The sequence below is a fragment of the Bufo gargarizans genome, chromosome 5 (genome assembly GCF_014858855.1).
Source record: "Bufo gargarizans isolate SCDJY-AF-19 chromosome 5, ASM1485885v1, whole genome shotgun sequence".
NCBI classification, from domain to species: Eukaryota; Metazoa; Chordata; class Amphibia; order Anura; family Bufonidae; genus Bufo; species Bufo gargarizans.
The window spans coordinates 133,445,571-133,467,318 of NC_058084.1; the positions used below are offsets into that span (position 1 = coordinate 133,445,571).

A 21,748-nucleotide genomic window follows, 5' to 3' on the forward strand; every position below is an offset into this window, starting at 1 on the left:
CTTGAGGTTTACAAGTGCAAATAACGGACTTGCAAAGAAATCTGTAACTACTGTATCAATCATTCCAGAGGGAGAATCTGACGTTGATTATCCCAAAAAATTATTCACTTGACCCATGTTAATAATATATTATACTATAGTAAATTACGCAGTGAAACCTCTCCAGAACACTACCTCTTTGAGAAAACTATTCCCTTATCCAGACCAGCTTTTCGGTAATAGATTTTCTGTTTAATCATATAGTACGTATCTTATTATATGTATGTATCTTCTTAGAAAATATCAACCCCCAATTTTGGGTGGTCGTCTCAAAATGGTTTTACTACATTCAATGTAGCCATACCAGGGATGTGTCTAGGGCTGCACAGTTCAGTAGTACAGAAATCAATACCAAATTGTTGAAAGTTTATTTAACACTTTTTCATTTTTTTTAAATTGTAGCTGAGTCTTACTGAACAAGGGATACACCAGTTTATGGTGCCATTTTGAGCAAACTGTGACTTTTTGCCATTTTATACCACCCTCACAACTTTTTGAAAAGTGGGTGGGAAAGTGAATATGGTTACCTACATGAACTACTTTCACTCCAGATTTATCACTTCGACTTTTTAAAAGAGTTGCAAACTCACTCCAATAGGAAGGTAGTAACTAAAAACTGGAGTAGCACTTGTAGATTAAAGTGTAAGGTTTAAATAAATGGCAAATTTATCACACAACATGCAACATTTTATAAATTTAGTGCAAAGTACTCAGTCAAAAAGTAACTTCAGTTACCCTCATGATAAATTTTCCCCCATAATAGTCTAATCGAGTATATAAGCATGGGAGAGGACACCATTTAATGTAAACTATAGTCATAAAAAGTGCAGGAGCCTTACGGGAGAAAATGTTTTAATAAATCTTTTCAATAAATTGGATTTTACTTCATGCTGGATCATCTCTACTATTCCTCATTACAAGTATTTGAGCAGACAAAGAATTTAGTGTGTGGGACCTTTAAGAGACATTGGTGATCTGGCGTTTTCCTTTTATTCTTGCATTTACTTTTTCTTACTATTTACCACAATTCTAACTTGAAACTTATGGAGAAGGGTACTTGGCACAATTACAGAGTTTTGATGCCAAAGGAAACAGATCATATTTGAAATACCTTTCTGCCATAGTTTCTTCTGCTCATTTTCAAGTTGTGCTTTTTTACAAGAGATATCTTCCATGCAGCATTAAACTGCAGAATTGGAAACACACACCGACAAATTCCTAAAGTTACTCTGGAAATCTTATTTCCTGCAGCCTTGGCAACATTAGCTATTAGTGCCAGGGTAAAGGGATAATGCGGCTTTATACTTCAGACAGAAATTAACTTATGAATTAAATTATACTGTACACAATATTCTTTTATATGTATACTATGATTGCTTCTCATGACAAGCAAAAAGGAAACATGTAGTAAACACCTTTCATTCAGCTTCTTAAATGGACCTTAAGGTCCTGAAGTTGTCTGAGATAATTATGAACTTCGGACAAGCCCTGCAATAGCCTAAAATAAATAATTATCTTATACTCACCCCTTCTTCCAGTGCTGTTCTACAAAGCTGGAGAAAGAGGTGAGTATAAGATATTTTTTTATTTTAGGCTATCGCAGGGCTTGTCTGGGCAACCCCTTATATATATTCTCTGGGATTATCATATTGATGGGCTATCCTCAGGATAGGTCATGAGTAAGAGATTGGCGGGTGTCCAACTCCCAACACCCCGCCTATAAGCTGCAGGTATCACCGGTGAGCTCTGTTGCCTCCCCACAGTTTACTAAGCACAGCACCGAACATTGTATTGCAGCTCAACCCCATTCACTTAAATGGGACTGAGGTGCGCCTGGGCCAGGAGACCGATGACTGTGACATCAGACGGCTTGTGGCTAGGCCATCAATATCAAAATCCCAGAGAACCCCTTTGAGAACAACAGCACCATAAAGTGATTCACCTCCATACATGGGAAAACTGGATCAGTTCTACATGGCTAGAAGCTGTTTTAATAATTTGGAGATTTAAATGCTGATTGAAACACACATTGCATTTGAATTTCCATCTCTCCAACAGAAATAAAACAGTTAAATGTTGCCAATTCTCGTGGATAAGAAACACTGGGCATGAAATAAATATCTTCAAGCTAGTACCTGAAATCCAGCCTCAGATGCCCTTTCACTGTCCGGAAATAGACGTGTGCACTAAACCGTAACAGGCCAACGAGCCAAGTCAGCACTTTTCTGAATGGGTGCCAGGCTCTCTCTGAGCACAGATTCGACACCAAATGGATTCAATCTCCTTTCATAACACTTAACATATTGACTTGTTACCAACTTGTAGAACAAGGCAGTCTGTTATTTATTTTTACAGGCTTTCTGCATCACCAGCAACTTGTTCAAGCGGGATCACACAGTGATTCTGACAAGTTTCTAAAAGTTTATGTTAGGCAAAGATGGTTGTAATTAAGAGCATTACAAAAACATAATAAAGTCTGCCTTGGAATTTGGATGCATTTTAATGACCATTAGCCAATGTTGTATGACTTACATTCAATAGTATCTTATATTATAATATCAGTTGGAGTGTAAGCTAGGCCGGGCTCACACCACTGTTTAGTTTTCTCTTCTAAAATGGCTAAAACAGATTGAAAATGTGCATAACTGAGCATAATGGATGCTTAAAATACAGGATCCGTTTTATATTTTTCTGTTCTTCTGATGGATCAGAACAGAAAACTAAACGGTAATGTGAACACTGCCTTAACAGACATCTATCGTGTTTTTACTAGTCTATTGTCTTGTTTTTAGGGAATTTTAACTAAGGTGTAAAGCTTTTGCCAATCTCTCAACAGTACAGGGAAAGTGAACTGTGAATGATTACCTTTTTAACCTAGTGTTTGGTGATATAAACTGGTCATTTTGCCACAGTATCTACTTCAATTAAAGGGAATCTTCCATCATGAGTTTTAAGTTTTATCTGAAGTAATACATTAGTAGTACCCTCGAAGGACAAATGCAAAGGGTTAACGCAATTTTATTGAGTTAAATGTGATTTATTGTGCCTTCTGTACTTAATAGCAATGTATAGCCAACCAAATGGTTAACAAATTGGCAGACTATAGGTTACCAGGGTGATGGACCAGGTCTTTTTTCTTGGTTAATTTGTATATAGACTGAGCAGAGCAAGGGAGAAGACGGGTGTGTAAAGGTTCCTGCTATCTAGGCCTAAGCTCAGAGAAACTTAGTCTCTGGGATTTCAACTACAAGGGAAGCAATTCCCTCAGGATGGGTCATCAATATTCTACTCCTGGAAAACCTATTTGATAGATCAATAGATCAGATACAGATGTAGCAGGTTTAACACAAACTCTTAACAAAAATTTCTTAACTCATCGCGTTATCTTGAAACAAAAGCCATTGAAAAGCAATCGAAGGTATTTGCTTTTAGTTTAGATAACACGTCTCATAGCATGTGTGTTAACTCTACTACATCTGTACTTGTATCATCTTTTATCATTATACAGGCATGAAATGAGAAGAGAATCTTCCTTTTATTATAAAATCTACCTAGTTACAATAAATTATCATAATTTTCCATTTATTTTTCCTGAGTGTGCCATAATGAATTCATTCATAAATCATCAGAGCAATATTTGAGCATCAACATTGATGAAACTACCGTAGACTGCATCAGTGATTTCACAAGCCTTTTACCATAGGAAAACCCATACAGATGTCATCGTCCTGAGAAACCCTTACTAGTGATATTATTGCGAAAAGTGGGGGCAAAGCAACAATGTGTAAATTGATGTAAATAAAGTGTGTGTGTTTTTAAAAAATTAAAGATGAGCATATAGTAAGCAGGTTAAAGAAAATAGATTTAGCAAAAGAATAAGGGTTAAATTGGTTTTCCAGGACATAAATATTGATGACCTATCTGACTGGTATGGGTTCAACTTTCCAACTGTTGAAAAGGACCTGTGACCTGTGTCACATCCATTAGTGACATAATGTGCGAGCTGCAATGGTATTGAGCTGCAATACCAGGCACAGTCGCTATACAATTAATGACACTGTGCTTGGTATAGTATCAAGAGGATGCAGCCTCCCTGATTGTGTGTCAGACCGCCACTAATTATATACTGATGACCCAATCTAAGGACAGGTCATGAATATGTAAACCTGAAAACCCCTTTAAAGTGTCACTGTACTTTCACACAATAAAATTTAATAGAGAATGTAATTAGCAAAATCCACCTGAAAAAAGGTGTATCATGGCCACTAGGTTTTTCACTTCCACCTAATTTGCAGTCTACTGCCTATGGTTAGACAAGATGTATATCTACAGTAGCAACAGAGACATAGAAAATGGTTTACAGGAAATGGTGAGCCGAATAGAAGCACTGCCTTTTCACAGCTTTTAAAGAGTAGAGAAGTTTGTAAGTCTGTAAGTGCGCCCCCCTCCCCTGCCTTATCTGTTGTGTGTGCTCCCTAGATGAAGAAACCATAGTGGGAAATAAGGGAAGGGAAGTCACTGCAAGTATAGTACTATGTACTGTACATTGCCTCTGAGAGAAATGCATCTTGCTATGCATATGAAGCAGGGAATAACTTGGCTGAGGAAAACATTAGGGATGCCCAAAAAATACATATTCCTTCACAGTTTTGATTGTACAATGAAGCACAGCCTTTATGCACACTTTTTTTTTTTGAAAGCTCAGGTACGCTTTAAAGAGTAACCAAACCTTTGAGTTAAATTTTAATAAGATGTCCCTAATAAAAGTTTTTCTAATATACTTTAATAATGGGTTTTGTATTTTTATTAGACTTTTCCCTACCTAAAGCGCCCCATTCCCTGTGCGCTTAAAAGGGAATGGTACGCTTTACGTAGCGAAAAGTCTAATAAAAATACAAAATCCATTAATAAAGCATATTAGAAAAACTTTTATTAGGGCATTAGGGACATCCTATTAAAATTTTACTCAAATGTTTAGTTACTCTTTAAGCATATGCAGCAGTAGCCTATTAAAACTGATAGTGACTGTGCCCTTATAATGCTAGCCATATTGATTGTTATAATTGCCAGACAAAGCCGTACAAGACTTATGCCCAGTGTCATCCATTTCTTTATGATCTACTACTACTTATAATTACATTTTTACTACATTTCATATATTTTTTTAATACAGTAATGCAGCTCAAATTTCGTTTTTCAAATGAGTCACAAAGAATGAAATAAATTTGTTTTGCAATCTTCAGGAAGAGTATTCCTTACCCTGGTAGTAAATTCTGTAGATGCGCCAAATTCAAAAAGGAATTTCACAATCTCATTGTGACCTTGCTGTGCAGCAAAGAACAAAGCAGTAGCACCAGACTGCAAAACAATGGCAGGAAATTATAGATAATACCAATGTACAGTGTAATAGTAATCAGACTAAGGCAACTTTCACACTAGCGGCACTATGGTCAGGCAACCGGATCCGGCAGGCAATGCTGGGAATTGGCAGGACACAAACAGCAGAATGCAGTGGTTTGTGTCCGGCTGATTCTCTGCATTTTTTCTGGAATGCAGCCGAATTTCCACCGAACCTCATTATACTTAAAGGGGTTGTCCGGGTTCAGAGCTGAACCCGGACATACCCTTATTTTCACCCCGGCAGCCCTCCTGAGCCTGGCATCGGAGCATCTCATGCTCCGATGCGCTCCCGTGCCCTGCGCTAGATCGCGCAGGGCACGGGCTCTTGTGTTTTCAATAACACACTGCCGGGCGGTAACTTCCGCCCAGCAGTGTGTTCGGTGACGTCACCGGCTCTGAGGGGCGGGCTTTAGCTCTGCCCTAGCCGTTTTACTGGCTAGGGCAGAGCCAAATCCCGCCCATCAGTGCCGGTGACGTCACCGGGCTGCCTGTCAGCCCCATAGAGAGCCCGGTATGTCACCGGAACTCAGAAAAATGCCTTTGCCCTGCGCGATTTAGCGCAGGGCAAAGGAGAGCATCGGAGCATGAACTGCTCCGATGCTCATGTCAGGGGGGCTGCCGGGGTGAAAATGGAGGGCTGTCCAGGTTCAGCTCTGAACCTGGACAACCCCTTTAATGGAGCCAGCAGGCATTCCGGTTGCATCCGGCACTGCCAGATCGGGAGAATTCTGGCAGGCTCTTCTCCGCTGGAACATCCTGCCAGAATTTACATAATAGGTGTGAAAGTAGCCTTAAAAGAACTAATTAGAGAGTCCTCTTGTATAGACTTACAATTCTGGATATAGGTTATACATACATCTTTCTGGAGATTAATATCTGCCCCTTGTAGTACTAGCTCTCGTACACACTGCATATGTCCTGCATACGATGCCACCATCAAAGCTGTTGCCCCAGTCTGTAGATATGAAAATATACCATAAGAATATGACATGTAAAAAATGTTTTAAGGCTAATTCACTAAATAAGGCAAATACTGCCATGTTATTATCTGTTTCTGTAATTTTTTTAGACTTTGCTTCTCACTGAAAGTGAGATATATGGAAACATATTTTAGGGCAATGCTCCATAGGGAAAAGTATGAAAATTAGTAGCTTGTGCCATCCAAACCTAAGTCATCTTATCCAGCCAACCAGTGTCCTGCTCTATAATGACAAGGGTCCCAGAAACAGCTGTCTACAGACGCTTCACTGGTATATGCATACTGTAAGAAAACTTTGTGGATCTGAAAAGGTTTGTTAAAAAATATTGAAGATATTGGAAAGTTATAGCATTGTATAAATATTGTTTATTCTACTTGACAGTAGATATAAAAAAAATTCCCTTTTAAAACCTTTTGATTTCACAAATACTTAGAAAAGAAGCTTTTTATCCAAATTATAGTAAAATGTATTAATTTCACTAATATGTCACCATGAAGATGCAGTGCAAGCTGCAGGCAGCATATTATTGAGAAAAAGGAACTGAGCAGATTGATATATAGATTTATGGGACAAGATTTAGTATTTGCAGAGGTATGGCGTATAACATCTAAATTCACTACTCCCACTATTCCTAAAATGCCTGCCTTTTTCCTGTTTCATTACAGGGAGATTCCTCTGTCTACATACAGGAAGTCCTTGGTGCGTCACCTGGTAAATGCAGCGAGGGCACGTATTCCATCCTTGTGGAGAAAACATCCCCTCTTTCTATAGCTCTTTGGTTTAAGTAAAGTACAGGAGGTCATGAGAATGGAGGATCCTACCACATTACTGAAGAGTACGCATGCCAAGATTCGCAAAATGTGGTGCCACTGGATCCTTTTTTAGGGTTCTCCTGAGTACAGGTCCTCGCTGTCCTCATAGGGGCAGTTTTCTCCTAACCTCTTCTAATTGTCTCCTCTCCTTCTGTTCCTTCCCACCTACCCACTCCCCTTTTTTGTCACCCCCCCCTCCCCCTTTTCTTCTCTTCTTTTCTCTCTCTCTACTTTCTCTTTCATCTTTTTTTATACTGTCTTTTCCTTCCTCATATTCGGTCTAATTGGGTAGGGTTTTCTCTTTTCTTATTTGTATATTATGTACAGCCAGAAAACTGGCACTGACATATGTGAAACAATTATCTAACCTGATTGCCTGTGTCTTGGACGTTGTGTATTTGATTGACCTTTGCTTTCAGGTTATTACTGTTTAGTCATTTTTTTTTTTCTATTATTGAAAACCTTAATTAAAGAATTTACAAAAAAAAAAAAGATTCAGTATTTAATTATTAAATTAAGGAAGATCTGTCAGCCCAAAATGCAGTGCAATCTGCAGGCAGCATATTATAGAGCAGATTGATATATAGTCTTCTAGGAAAAGATTAATAGTTAAATAGTTAATAAAGTTGAAAAAAAACATACGGTAAGTCCATCAAGTTCAACCAAGGGATGTAATTTATATATTTAAATTTCAGCTTTTTCTGACTTCATTGTGCACAGGGGAGGTGTTTTCAGCGACTGACAACTATCTATATATACATACATGCACAGCGAATGCTATCAAACACTGATAACATCCCCCAACATGGACAACTGAAGTCACACAGAGTAGAGATTTAAATGATAAATTACTAATTTTACTGAATCTTTTCCCAAAAGAACATCTATGAATCTGCTCAGCTCCTCCTGCTCTATAACATTACACTGCATTTTGTTCTGACTGGTCCTCTTTAAACCTCTGCTCGGTCTATGCTGAGAAGTCACTTGTCCGGCCCTACTTAGTGACTGACTCCTGATTTTGGCTTCCAAAACTGCATCAGGAGACCTGACCATGTGGTAGTACCCTTACATCCTGCCTGCAGTTTGCACATGTTTATGGTGACATGTTCCCTTTAAGAACAAAGCCTGAATATGGAGCAAATGTTGGTGCAAATCTTTGCCTGCCCACAACATGTGTTGATTTGATTGTCTGACTATCCTAAATGTGACAAATTTATTAACCCCATATAGCCTGTTTTGGCCCTAAGGACGCAAGCCCATTTTTCATATATGAGACGTATCACTTTATGTGATAATAACTTTGGAATGCTTTTCTTATCCAAGCCTGTTTATTCGTGACCGTGACACATTGCACTTTATGTTAATGGTAAATTTCTGTCAATATATTTTGTTTTCATTTATTTTAAAAATCCAATATTTAATATAAATTTTACAATATTTGCAATTTTCTAAATTTTATGTTGGAAGGCCTCTGGCTGCCATAGCAACCACTGTGATTCTGTAGTCATGTTGCAGAGGGCCTGATGGTGGACAGAGGGAGCCCCCAGCCTCTGTAAATCCCCCTGATGCAGCAGTCATTACTGAAAGCATCGTCTAAGGGTTAAACGGATGGAATTGAAACTAGCACTGATCTTGGCTGTTGCAGTATGGTGTCAGTGTCAGACATTTATAGCATGGTGCAGGAAGGAATTAAAAGGTATGTCTCTTTTAACTATCTCTATTCTCAGACTGGCATAGGATATGAAACATGCGCCTATGAGTAAAATGTATGTGATTTGCCTAACTTTCCCAAATATGAATATTTGGGATTCAGCAAGGAAAGCAATGTTTATTGTACATACAAGTCATACAATTTTTTTATATATTTTGGTCAGATTTACTAATCCTAAAGATGATGTAAGTTTAGAAAGGCTGTCTAGACCTGCACCATATTTATCGCAGGGGCTCATTTTTGCAAATTTATAGTCATACAGATGCACATCAGTCTAAGAGTTTTGTGGGACCTTTTCAAGAAAGATCTTGTAAACCATTCAGCCTTGGTGCACACTGACACAAAAAAATGGGTCCGTTTTTGTTCTACAGTGAATAAACTTTATGGGGGATATTTACCACCTCCCTTCCACCTGAAAAGTGGTGTTAAAAATGTTCGCATCTCTCGGATTTTACGCTGTAATTGCTACTTTCACTAAAGAGGGCATGGCCAGCCGCCCCAACAAATTTATCCTCATTTAGAAAAATGAAGCCAGAGATCAGTGGCAGTTCTGAGCTGTCGTAGATTTCTGTTCAGGCGCATGCGCTGAAGGAGGATGAGCCCAATTTATGAAGCGCTCTTGATGACTCTCCCTCTATATGCTTTATTTGGTGGTGCACTGCAGGTCGCCAGTGAGGTGAATAAATAGATCATAGATAAAAATGAAACTTCCAGTGCTCTGGTATCTGACCAAAATGGAATTTTGCTTTCAGATAATGATGATACATGATCAAGAAATTTTAAAAATAGAGTTAAGACTGTTGCAGATTTTTTTGGTGCCAGAAACTTGGCATTTGCGTTTCATACAATAAGAGGCTTTGTGCAGAAGTTTCCAAATACAGAAAAAGTAGATCAAAATCACCTTCCAATATTAACAAGAAATAAATGATCAGTTATGGGTCCTCCCAAAAACTCCATGGAATGATATCGCTCATTCCTATTCACTTCCTGTGAGGTACCCCCAGGGGCGCACATTTATCATCCACTGTACTTTGTTCTCCTGAGCACTGAGATTGTTCCACAGATACCTAACTGTCAGTCTGCTGCAAGGAAGCAAGACAGCCGGTAAAGCTTGCTCACATAAAGCATGAGATAACAAGAAAACGTGAGATTGGATGGGTGGAGAAAGTTTCCATGGCAAAGAATTTTTATGACTCATGCAAAACATGTTCTAAGCCAAAACCTTTCTTTCTCCTTTTCCTTTCCAATAGGTGTTTGCCAACTGTTCTCCAATCCTGCAAGCTTTTTATGTTGGGATCAGAACGCAATGTAGCCATACTGTAAATGTAAAATGCCTCCAGACTATAAAAGTCTGAAGTTTATAATAAAATGTTTTCAATTGTTTTCTCATGATTATTATGAATGGCCACTGGTTTCCACACAAGGTGAAAGTAGCCATAAAACAAAGTGTCATAGGACATGCAGCCATAGGATGTTACCCCTTTAGGAACTCCACATTTTATAAGACATAGCACAAGTAAAGAAATGTAGTCACAATCATTCACATATTCTTCCTTACATTATGGGCTACACAGACATTAGAGGCCATTCCCCAATCCCACTATGCCACATCCCTCTTGATGTCGTCAGCAAAAGAAAAAAAAAAGGACTTAAAGACCTGAAGGTGCGGGGCCTGAAGTTCTTCTCTCACCCTCAGTCAAGAGTGACATGTGCTCTAGTGACGGACTGGGGGTGACAGAAGCCTCAGTTAGTCAGTCTGCAGGTCGCGCTCAGAAAGTGCAATGCTGCTGTCCGAGCATGGAGCCACTGAAAAGGAGGACACCCAGGCCCTGCGCAGACAGAGGTCAGGGTACCAGGACACCAGACTGATACACAGCCAGAGGGCTGCTCAAACATACAGTTACTTGGTATTGGCTTCTATTAAAGTATATTCCCTGGAAATAGTAGTCTTGGCTAGCATCGACAATCCTGTTAGAACTTTTTAGCAACAGACTACAAACTGACACTTAGTATAGCATATGATGTCAGTCTTTTACAGTCATCTGTCAGCAGGTTTGTACCTATGACACTGGCTGACCTGTTACATGTGCACTTAGCAACTGAAAACATCTGCTTTGGTCCCATGTGTGCCCGCATTGCTGATAAAAATTATATTTTACTATATGCAAATGAGCCTCTAGGAGCAACAGGGGCGTTGATGTTACACCTAGAGGCTCTGCTCTCTCTACAACTGTTGCACTTTGATTGACAAGGCCTGGTGTGATGACGTTTTCATTACCTGGCCCTGTCAAAGTGCAGTGGTCGCGTCAGTTTCTGACAGATGCCCTCTAAGAGGCATCTAATATAATTTAAGCTATAATGCGTTCTGCTCTGGAATTCTATCCCTCCTCTAGCCGTTTCAGATTCCACTTTGCATTTCTTAACACATAAACGAGAAATCCATTACAATATCCCAGAGCCTTGTTTAAGACATTGCACAATATTGACGCTGAAGGAATAATAACAGGCCTGTTGTCTGGCCACTGTGCCATTCTGATGATGAAGATAGTGATCTGGAATTCTTGGCATACACAAGTGAAGGGCATACACTGTCTCTGCAGTCCACATCGACACGGCCACTGTTCAACAACAGCTGGAGTAACGCCAGGTTTCCTCTACGAGCAGCCCAGAAAGTAGCATTGGCAAGAGGCGTTTCCTTCTGTGCAAAAAAATAGTTCCATATTACTTTCAAGGCAAATGAGAACACATCACTGAATGGATTAACACAACAATAGAGAATATACTTGGCATGTAACGGGTGTTATTTGGGACTTGTCCATGCAAAGTTCATTACCTTCAAAGTGAAGCATTCCTCAGTATAAAGTAAACCTTGATAAACTTCTGGAAGTTGAAATGTTCTTCCAAGATTTTTAGATAACAGATCTCAACAGGTCTAGTTCTTCTTCACGTGGGTCATAAGGCTTCGTACAGCCAGTAAAACCCAATGAAAAAGAATTGCATGACCTTGTACCGTCAAATGTTAATGGCAATGAACATGCTAAAACATGAAGACTGTGTACACTTAAAATTTCACATTGGTATTCCATGCTTTCTAGATATTAAAGTGATTGGAACAATAGCGAAACTGGAAAAAATCCAAATGGGGTGGAATTGGAAAAAGAAACGCAATGCCGCCACAGTTTTATTGCTTTTGTTTTTACAGGGTTCCCTAAGTAGTAAAAATTACCTGTTACTTTCATTCTCCAGGTCAGTACAATTACAGTGATACTACATTTATATAGTTTTCCTAGTGTTTTAATACTGAAAAAAAAAATCTACTTTGGAAAAAAATTATGCTTTCTTTTTATCACCATATTCCGACCCCCATAACTTTTTTATAGTCATGTTTATAGAGCTGTGTATAGAGCTCTGTGAGAGCAAATTTTTTGCAGGATGATCTTTAGTTTTTATTGATATCATTTTGGAATGTGTACACTTTTCATTCAATTTTTTTTGAGCGGAGAAATTACAAAAAATAGTATGGACATTTTCAGACGCAGTGATAGTCATTGACAATGCTTAGTTTTTCTATTGTTTAAAAAGGAGGGTGAATTTAATGTTTAAAAAAAAAATGTTTCTTTTTTTTAATTCACCCTAGGTGACTATAACATGCAGTCATTTGATTGCATCTTATGTTCTTTAACCACTTTAACCCCACTAGCTAAAACCCCCTTAATGACCAGGCCACTTTTTACACTTCTGCACTACACTATTTTCACCGTTTATTGCTCGGTCATGCAACTTACCACCCAAATGAATTTTTCCTCCTTTTCTTCTCACTAATAGAGCTTTCATTTGGTGGTATTTCATTGCTGCTGACATTTTTACTTTTTTTGTTATTAAAAACCGATTTTTTTGCAAAAAAATGACATTTTTCACTTTCAGCTGTAGAATTTTGCAAAAAAAACGACATCCATATATAAATTTTTTGCTAAATTTATTGTTCTACATGTCTTTGATAAAAAAAAATGTTTGGGCAAAAAAAAAAAAATGGTTTGGGTAAAAATTATAGCGTTTACAAACTATGGTACAAAAATGTGAATTTCCGCTTTTTGAAGTAGCTCTGACTTTCTGAGCACCTGTCATGTTTCCTGAGGTTCTACAATGCCCAAACAGTAGAAAAAACCCAAAAATGACCCCATTTTGGAAAGTAGACACCCTAAGGTATTCGCTGATAGGCATAGTGAGTTCATAAAACTTTTTATTTTTTGTCACACGTTAGCGGAAAATGATGATTTTTTTATTTTATTTTTTTTCTTACAAAGTCTCATATTCCACTAACTTGCGACAAAAAATAAAAAATTCTAGGAACTCGCCATGCCCCTCACGGAATACCTTGGGTTGTCTTCTTTCCAAAATGGGGTCACTTGTGGGGTAGTTATACTGCCCTGGCAATTTAGGGGCCCAAATGTGTGAGAAGTACTTTGCAATCAAAATGTGCAAAAAATGGCCTGCGAAATCCGAAAGGTGCACTTTGGAATATGTGCCCCTTTGCCCACCTTGGCTGCAAAAAAGTGTCACACATCTGGTATCGCCGTACTCAGGAGAAGTTGGGGAATGTGTTTTGGGGTGTCATTTTACATATAACCATGTTGGGTGAGAGAAATATCTTGGCAAAAGACAACTTTTCCAAAAAAAAGGGGGGAAAGGCGTCTGCCAGGACATAGGAGCTCCGCCCTACATCCATACCCACTTAGCTCGTATGCCCTGGCAAACCAGATTTCTCCATTCACATCAATCGATGTGGATGAATAAATCATTGCCGGGATTTTTTTTTATTTTTTTTTATTATATACAAAGTGTTTGCCAAAGCATAGGAACGCCGCCTCCTCCTCAGCTCGTATGCCTTGGCAAACGTATCTTTTACTGCAGAGTAGAAATCTCGTCTTGCAGCGCCGCATACAACGACTTGCGTGTAATCTGACAGCAGCGCAATGCTTCTGTCAGAATGCACATCAGTGCTGCAGCTAGTCGATCGGTTGGTCCACCTGGAAGGTAAGAAAAAAAAAAAAAAAAAAGAGAGAAAAAACCAGGCCACAACGCAATAATTTTATTAACTTTGGAACAGAATATATAAACTTTAACTTTTTGAACTGAACAGTAACCTTTTTGCTTACTGGTGTTTTTTTTTTTTTTTACCTTTATAGAACAAACCTCTCCTTCCCCATGGGTCAATGTGCAAAGCGCAAATCGCCCAAAGATGTGGCAAAGTGCGTTATGCACTTTGTCCCAGGTGAAAGGAGAGGTTTGCAGCAGCTGTATGTGAATGGGCCCTAATAGCCCTGTGTGCCTGTCCTGGTGAGATGTGATCGCTATGCTAGGTGTACCTGTGTGTGGTACTTCCGGAAACACTCTCCAAAGCATAGGGCAGGGTGGTCAGGACAGTCAGGACAGAAATAGCGGGTGTCACGCCTTTTTCCACTCCTGCTACAGACACGACATCTTTTTCGGGGTGACGGTTGGGTTGAGGTACCAGGAACGACATTAGGGAAATGTCGCTCGTGTAGACGGCTAACTACACTGGTAGATGGGGCCACGGAACCTCCTGGGTACAGGAGGTTCTCGATGATCTCTTCCTGAAATTTGAGGAAGGATCCAGTTCTCCCAGCCTTACTGTAGAGAACAAAACTATTATACAGAGCCAATTGAATTAGGTATACAGACACCTTCTTATACCAGCGTCTGGTTCTGCGGGAAACTAAATACGGAGACAACATCTGGTCATTGAAGTCCACCCCTCCCATGTGAAGGTTATAGAGAGGCTTTTCAATGACACGGGTTGCTCGATCAATTTGTATTGTCGTGTCTGCGTGAATGGAGGAGAGCATGTAAACGTCACGCTTGTCTCTCCATTTCACCGCGAGCAGTTCTTCGTTACACAAGGCAGCCCTCTGCCCCCTTGCAAGACGGGTGGTAACGAGCCGTTGGGGGAAGCCCGCGTGACTAGTTTGCGCGGTGCCACAGGCGCCAATCCGTTCTAGAAACAAATGCCTAAAGAGGGCCACACTTGTGTAGAAATTGTCCACATAAAGATGGTACCCCTTGCCGAATAAGGGTGACACCAAGTCCCAGACTGTCTTCCCACTGCTCCCCAGGTAGCCAGGGCAACCGACCGGCTCCAGGGTCTGATCTTTTCCCTCATAGATCCGAAATTTGTGGGTATAGCCTGTGGCCCTTTCACAGAGCTTATACAATTTGACCCCATACCGGGCGCGCTTGCTTGGGATGTATTGTTTGAAGCCAAGGCGCCTGGTAAAATGTATCAGGGACTCGTCTACGCAGATGTTTTGCTCTGGGGTATACAAATCTGCAAATTTCTGGTTGAAATGGTCTATGAGGGGCCGAATTTTGTGGAGCCGGTCAAAAGCAGGGTGGCCTCTGGGACGGGAGGTGGTGTTGTCGCTAAAGTGCAGGAAACGCATGATGGCCTCAAAACGTGCCCTGGACATAGCAGCAGAGAACATGGGCATGTGATGAATTGGGTTTGTGGACCAATATGACCGCAATTCATGCTTTTTAGTTAGACCCATGTTGAGGAGAAGGCCCAGAAAAGTTTTAAATATCGGAAACTTGGACTGGTTTCCACCGGAAAGGCTGGGCATAATAGCTTCCCGGGTTGGCGGTTATAAATTGTGTGGCATACCTGTTTGTTTCGGCCACAACTAAGTCCAAGAGCTCCGCAGTCAAGAACAGCTCAAAAAATCCCAGGGCCGAACCGATCTGAGCTGTCTCAACCCGAACTCCAGACTGGGCAGTGAAAGGGGGAACTACAGGTAAGGCTGAAGTTGGGGACTGCCAATCAGGGTTTGCCAGCACCTCTGGGATTCTACGGGCCCGTCTTTGCGGTGGCTGCGACGGGGTCACTACTGCTCGTGCCACCGTACCAGCTTCAACTGCCCTTCTAGTGCTCGCCACGTCACCAGGTTGTACGGCAGTGCTGGTACTAGGTCCAGGGAGGGCTGCGCTGCTGGTGTATGCCTCACCACGTAATCCGACAGCACCAGCCCCACTCTGCTGCTCTTGAAGCGGATCCTGCACAACCTGCGGTCTAGCGACACGGGGCCGGGTACGCCTGGTGCTATCAGGGACCTCAGCCTCCTCGTCCGAACTTTGGGTCAGAGAGCCACTGCTTTCTACAGGTTCGTATTCTGACCTGCTAGATTCATCAGATGAGGGTTCCCATTCCTCATCCGACTGGGTCAGAAGCCTGTAGGCCTCTTCAGAAGAATACCCCCTGTTTGACATTTGGGCAACTAAATTTAGGGGTATTCCCTGAGACTACCCAAGAAAAAAAAGCAAGCCTGTCTTACAAAGGGGAGGCTAGCGAAGTACCGGAGGCTGCTGCGGTTGATAAAAAATATCAAAACTGATTTTTTTATCGCCGCAGCGCGTGTAAAGTGAATGTGCAGTGATCAAAAAAAAATAATTTTTTGTCACTGCGGTGGGGCGGGTGTGGGCGAACGCACGTGTGGGCGACCGATCAGGCCTGATCGGGCAAACACTGCGTTTTGGGTGGAGGGCGAACTAAAGTGACACTAATACTATTATAGATCTGACCGTGATCAGTTTTGATCACTTCCAGATAATATAAAAGTACAAATGCTGATTAGCGATACGCTAATCGGCGAATAAGGGACTGCGGTGCGGTGGGCTGGGCGCTAACTGATACCTAAACTACCTAACCAAGGGGCCTAAACTATCCTAAAACCTAACAGTCAATACCAGTGAAAAAAAAAAGTGACAGTTTGCACTGATCACTTTTTTCCTTTCACTAGTGATTGACAGGGGCGAACAAAGGGGTGATCAAAGGGTTAATTGGGGTGCAGGGGGGTGATCTGGGGCTAAAGTGTAGTGTTTGGTGTACTCACTGTGAAGCCTGCTCCTCTGCTGGATCCAACCGACGAAAAGGACCAGCAGAGGAGCAGGGCAGCCATATAACAGATCATATTTACTAATATGATCTGTTATTTGGCACTTGATTAGTTTTTTAAAAAATCATCAGCTTGCCAGCCGCGATCATTGGCTGGCAAGCTGATGACGCGACCCCCCTTGACGAAATGCCGGCCCGAACTGCGAATGCGCGGGCCGGCAAAGCGCGTCATCTCGCATCTCGCGAGATGACGCGTATATGCGTGACTCTGTGCAGCGCTGCCGCCTCCGGACCGCACATCTGCGTTAGGCGGTCCGGAGGTGGTTAAAGGGCTTCTGTCAGCCCACTAAACCGTTTTTTTTTTTTAGTTAATAATAATCCCTACACTGCGAGCTCCCTATACATAAGCTAAATATTCATTTTTGTTCAGTAGATTTTGTTAAAAAGCTATTTTTATAATATGTAAATTACCTTGCTACCAGCAAGTAGGGCGGCTACTTGCTGGTAGCAGCCGCATCCTCCTCTCATAATGACGCCCCCTCCGCTGTGTGAGTGACAGGGCCAGGGAACGGGATCGTTCTCTGCTGGCCCTGTTTGAATTCAAAATATCGCGCCTGCGCCGTACCTGTCTTTAATCGGCGCAGGCGATCCACAGATCTCCCCCATAACAGTGTCCGTCATCCACAAATCTCCCCCATAACAGTGTCCGTCATCCACAGATCCCCCACCATAACAGTGTCAGTCATCCACAGATCCCCAGTAATAGTGCCATCCACAGACCACCATTAGTTCCAAACCCACCAAACACACAGCACACCTTTTGGTAAAAAATATTTTTTTTCTTATTTTCCTCCCCAAAAACCTAGGTGCGTCTTATGGGCCGGTGCGTCCTATAGGGCGAAAAATACGGTATGTTCAGGATGTTCAGGATTTTTGTCCAGAGCAAAAAGCGCAGCATGCTGCGGTATTTTCTCCGGCCAAAAAACGTTCCGGTCCTGAACTGAAGACATCCTGATGCATCCTGAACGGATTTCTCTCCATTCAGAATGCATTAGGATAAAACTGATCAGGATTCTTCCGGCATAGAGCCCCGACAACGGAACTCTATGCCGGAAGAAAAGAACGCAAGTGTGAAAGAGCCCTATGCTAGGTTATGGGCATCTACTGTCTATTTTTTGTCCTATGTTTCTGTACATTGTATACTGTTGTATAGTGATTCTCTTATGATGTTGTCATATGATACTGCTTTATATTGACTCTGCATTTGTGAATTAATTTTTTATTAAATTCAGTATATTCCTGCATTGGAGTATACTATAAATTGGCCTGTAAACATTGTATAGGTTAGGCCTATTACCAGGGGCGGACTGGGAACTTAAAGTGGCCCTGGAAAAAAAATAATAGTGGCCCATGTTGTAGGCGGGTCCAAATTTCCAAGCTGAAGCTGTGCCTGATACTCCTACATTAATTAATTAATATACCTTGTACCTTTATGTACCTTGCTGACATCCAAGAGAAGTAGCCCCCTGGGCATCAGTCCACCGGGAAATTTCCCTGTGGATTCTATGGCCAATCGGCCCATGCCGATTACCAGGACAGGCTGAGATCGAGGAAGGCCAGGAAGCATGCATCTCCTGGTTTTAGTGATCCCAGATGCCGTGGTCACATTTTACCACGACATTTGAGGGTCGGCATTACTGCCAATCACAGACAATACCCCTGGGCCTCTACTGTGTAAAACAGCAGAAACCCAGAACAGAAAAGTAATAAATATAAAAACACTGCAGGACCACATATGTACTGTATACAGTAGACTGCAGCGTAAACGGTGGAGTGTAAGGTGTGAACAGTGCGGTGTAACAGCGCAAGAATGACATCTATGTGGCGTGTACTTTTTGTAGACCCATTATAATGAATGCGTTCATGTGCGATCCACAAAAAATGCGGATTGAACATGGGCCCAAAATATGGTTGTGTGCATGTAGCCATATCATGACACCTCTTTAAGATGACCACCTAAACTTGCAGTGAAAAATGATCTTTGAGAGGGGTGCTTCTGTCAAAGAACAAGCCAGTATACAGGGAAGATATAGAAAGTGAAAATCTGTAGTCTAAATAGGAGGTTGTCTTCTAAAAGAGGTGGTCTTTTGCAAAGCTATAATTGTATATCATCATCAGTTCTAAACTCCTCACTTTACTGAACCCAAGATATGTCACATTCTATTCTTAACCCCTTGATGCCCCAAGATGTACTTATAGGTCCCGGCAGCAGGGTCATTTCCTCTCTCTAATAGTATTCGTGACAATGGCGTATAATATAGCTTTCAGGTCTCACTGCCCAGATCACAGGCAGTTTAATCCCTCAGATGCCAAGTTCAATAGCAACTGCAGCATCTAAGTGGTTAGACAGGAGGGGAGCTCTCTCTATCTTCCAATCGGCACCTGAGAACGCAATGGCAGAGTGCCGATTACTCGACTTAGAAGCAGCCCCAGGCCTGCCATTTCTCGGCCGCTATTACATCCTGCCTCCAGCATACAGTTATTTGACTGTCAAAATGACTATGTACTTTAATACAGGAGTAATACAGTGCATATTACAAGGTTCAAGTCCTCTAAGGGGACTCAACAAAGGTAAAACAAATTCAATGTTTTTAAAAACATAAAAGAAATTCAAATTCATGCTCATATTTCCTGTGAGCCGTCTTCTGAGTCTCTGTTACAAGGGACTGCTCTTGCCTGACAAGAGGCAGTAAACTGCAACTTAGATGAAAGTGAGATTCCCAGGGAACATGACCTCATATTTAATTTTTATTTTTTCAGGGGGATGCAGGCGTATTTTTTAAAAGACGTGATTTCGAAATTTGCTAGTTCCTCCATGCTCTGTGTGAAAGTAGGGTGACTCGTTAAGGAAAGAGTAACTTTATAAAAAGTGGATTTCATACTGTATCATTCAAAGTACAGATAAAGGAAGATAAAGAGATGACTTTAAAGTATATATGACAAGTGAATTCATTGAGATACTGTAGATTTTCGACAACATTAAAAATGTTTCAGATTAGAATTGACCTCAACTGTTTCCCAATGTTTTCTGTTAATATGAGCTTGTTTTCTCTGTGTCCCTGTGTAGTTACACATTTTGCTATGTAGCACTGAAAAGCTTTTAATGAAATTATTCTATAAATAATTTGCATGCCTTTTGCTACGTGAATTCAAAGTTCAATAAATAAACTATTTTACATGATTGGTGAAAAATAATAATAATAATATTAGTATAAAAACTGTTTCCTTGCTAATGCTCAAAATAAACACATCTCCTCCCTATAGAGCAGCTTGTCCCAGTGTTCCCTGCATCGCCTTTTACCTCACTCAGAATATTTGCTGGCTCATTTCTGCAGGTTTTTAAAAGTGACTGTGACTCTAGGCCGGTACTTGCAATAGCTGCAGTATGCTATACCAGAACAAGGCCTGTAACGCAGGAACCTTTAGTGTGAGGCGTTGCCACTTATTTACTGCTTACATCTAAATGTAAAACAAACGTCACTTGCCTTGAAAGACATCATGCACATGTCGCAGCAGCCGCAGATGCTTCCTGCTCCAAGGAGGATGTAAAGAAATGGATCACAAGTTCTCAGCAGCTGCTCCGTGGCTCTCTGGGAGATCCTGAGCACCAGCTCGCCTCTTTCATCAGCAGACACTGAGATCATAAAATCTCTAAGACTTGCATCCGCAGAGTTGTAGCCAGCAATATTAACTCATTCACTGCCAGGATCCCTGGGAAAGAATAATTAATAATGCAGCCAGAAGTCTGCAATGTTCAAAGGATGCTTAGGAAATGTGTAACTCATATTATCTGAGTGCAGGAAGACACAGCACCATAGGCTTAACCCCTCAGTTTATCTGGGTAACAGTATGCACTCTCTAGCCAGTTTTGAGTATGGTATGGTAGCCTGCTAATACTTTATTGACTATAGGAAATGTTCTATATGATGCAAGTATCTGTGGAAATTACACAGGGGGTCATTTATTTATGTTTTGTACACCAAACTTAATCTTAAAGGGGTTGGCAACTTTCTGGCTACTTGTGCCCAATGTGTTTGTAACATGATTATATGTCATTTACTAATATAGTCTTTGTTGAAATTCTGCACCACTTTCTATATTTCATAAGGTATTCTCCCTTGTTTGCCAATTCTTTTGTGCTGTCCATTCAGAGGTCATGTCCATAAGATGGCCGCTGATGGAGGGTCATGTGACCAGGCAAATCACCTCCATGTGATGTCCTCTGCATTCAAATACGCTGCACCTGCACCAAGCCCTCAACAGAACTAGTGCAAATGGCAGGTGCAGTGTATTTGGACAGAAAAAACATCACATGGAGGTGATTTGCCTGGTCACATGACCCTCCATCAGTGGCCATTTTATGGATATGACCTGTGTGTGGACAGCACAAAAGCCTTGGCAATCAAGGGAGCATACTTTATGAAATATAGAAACTGGTCCAGAACTTCAATAACGACTATATTAGTAAGCGCCATATAATCATCTCACAAACACATTGGTTAACAGTAACTAGGGAGTGGGCAACCCCTTTAACATTTCTGGAGCAGTTCTGCAGGGCAATGTACCAGACCTGGAATCTATGTCAACAAGACAGCTGGCAATAATTTCATCGATAATTTACACCAGTTGTGTGGAGTAAATTTGTTGCGCAAACTCCGAAAAAGGGACAATTGTTTTGTGCAAGTAAAGTGTGCACCAAAATATGTCACTTTTTGATGTCAATTTTCTGGTGTACAGGGGTTGATAAATGTGGACCAGTGAATCAGCTTTATCTTGCAACTGAACTAATTTAGGTACCTTACACATACAGTAATTATTAACTTTTATTAACTTTTTT

At 40.9% G+C, this 21,748-nt stretch overlaps 1 protein-coding gene across 2 annotated transcripts in view; it reads right to left on the reverse strand.

Moving 5' to 3' along the window:
* ANKRD29 (ankyrin repeat domain 29) overlaps nucleotides 1-20,524 on the reverse strand; it is a 42,949-nt gene extending 22,425 nt beyond the window's left edge. Inside the window, exons 1-4 of one of the 2 annotated variants that reach the window (XM_044295652.1) lie at nucleotides 20,397-20,524; nucleotides 11,530-11,640; nucleotides 6,296-6,394; nucleotides 5,299-5,397 (exon numbers count right to left, since the gene is read on the reverse strand). In XM_044295652.1, coding sequence (XP_044151587.1) covers nucleotides 5,299-5,397; nucleotides 6,296-6,394; nucleotides 11,530-11,640; nucleotides 20,397-20,417 — 330 coding nt within the window. In that variant the 5' untranslated portion in view covers nucleotides 20,418-20,524. Of the gene's footprint in view, nucleotides 1-5,298; nucleotides 5,398-6,295; nucleotides 6,395-11,512; nucleotides 11,641-20,396 lie in introns of those variants that run through there. The other variant, XM_044295653.1, reaches the window with a different exon arrangement.
* Nucleotides 20,525-21,748: the final 1,224 nt, after the last annotated feature.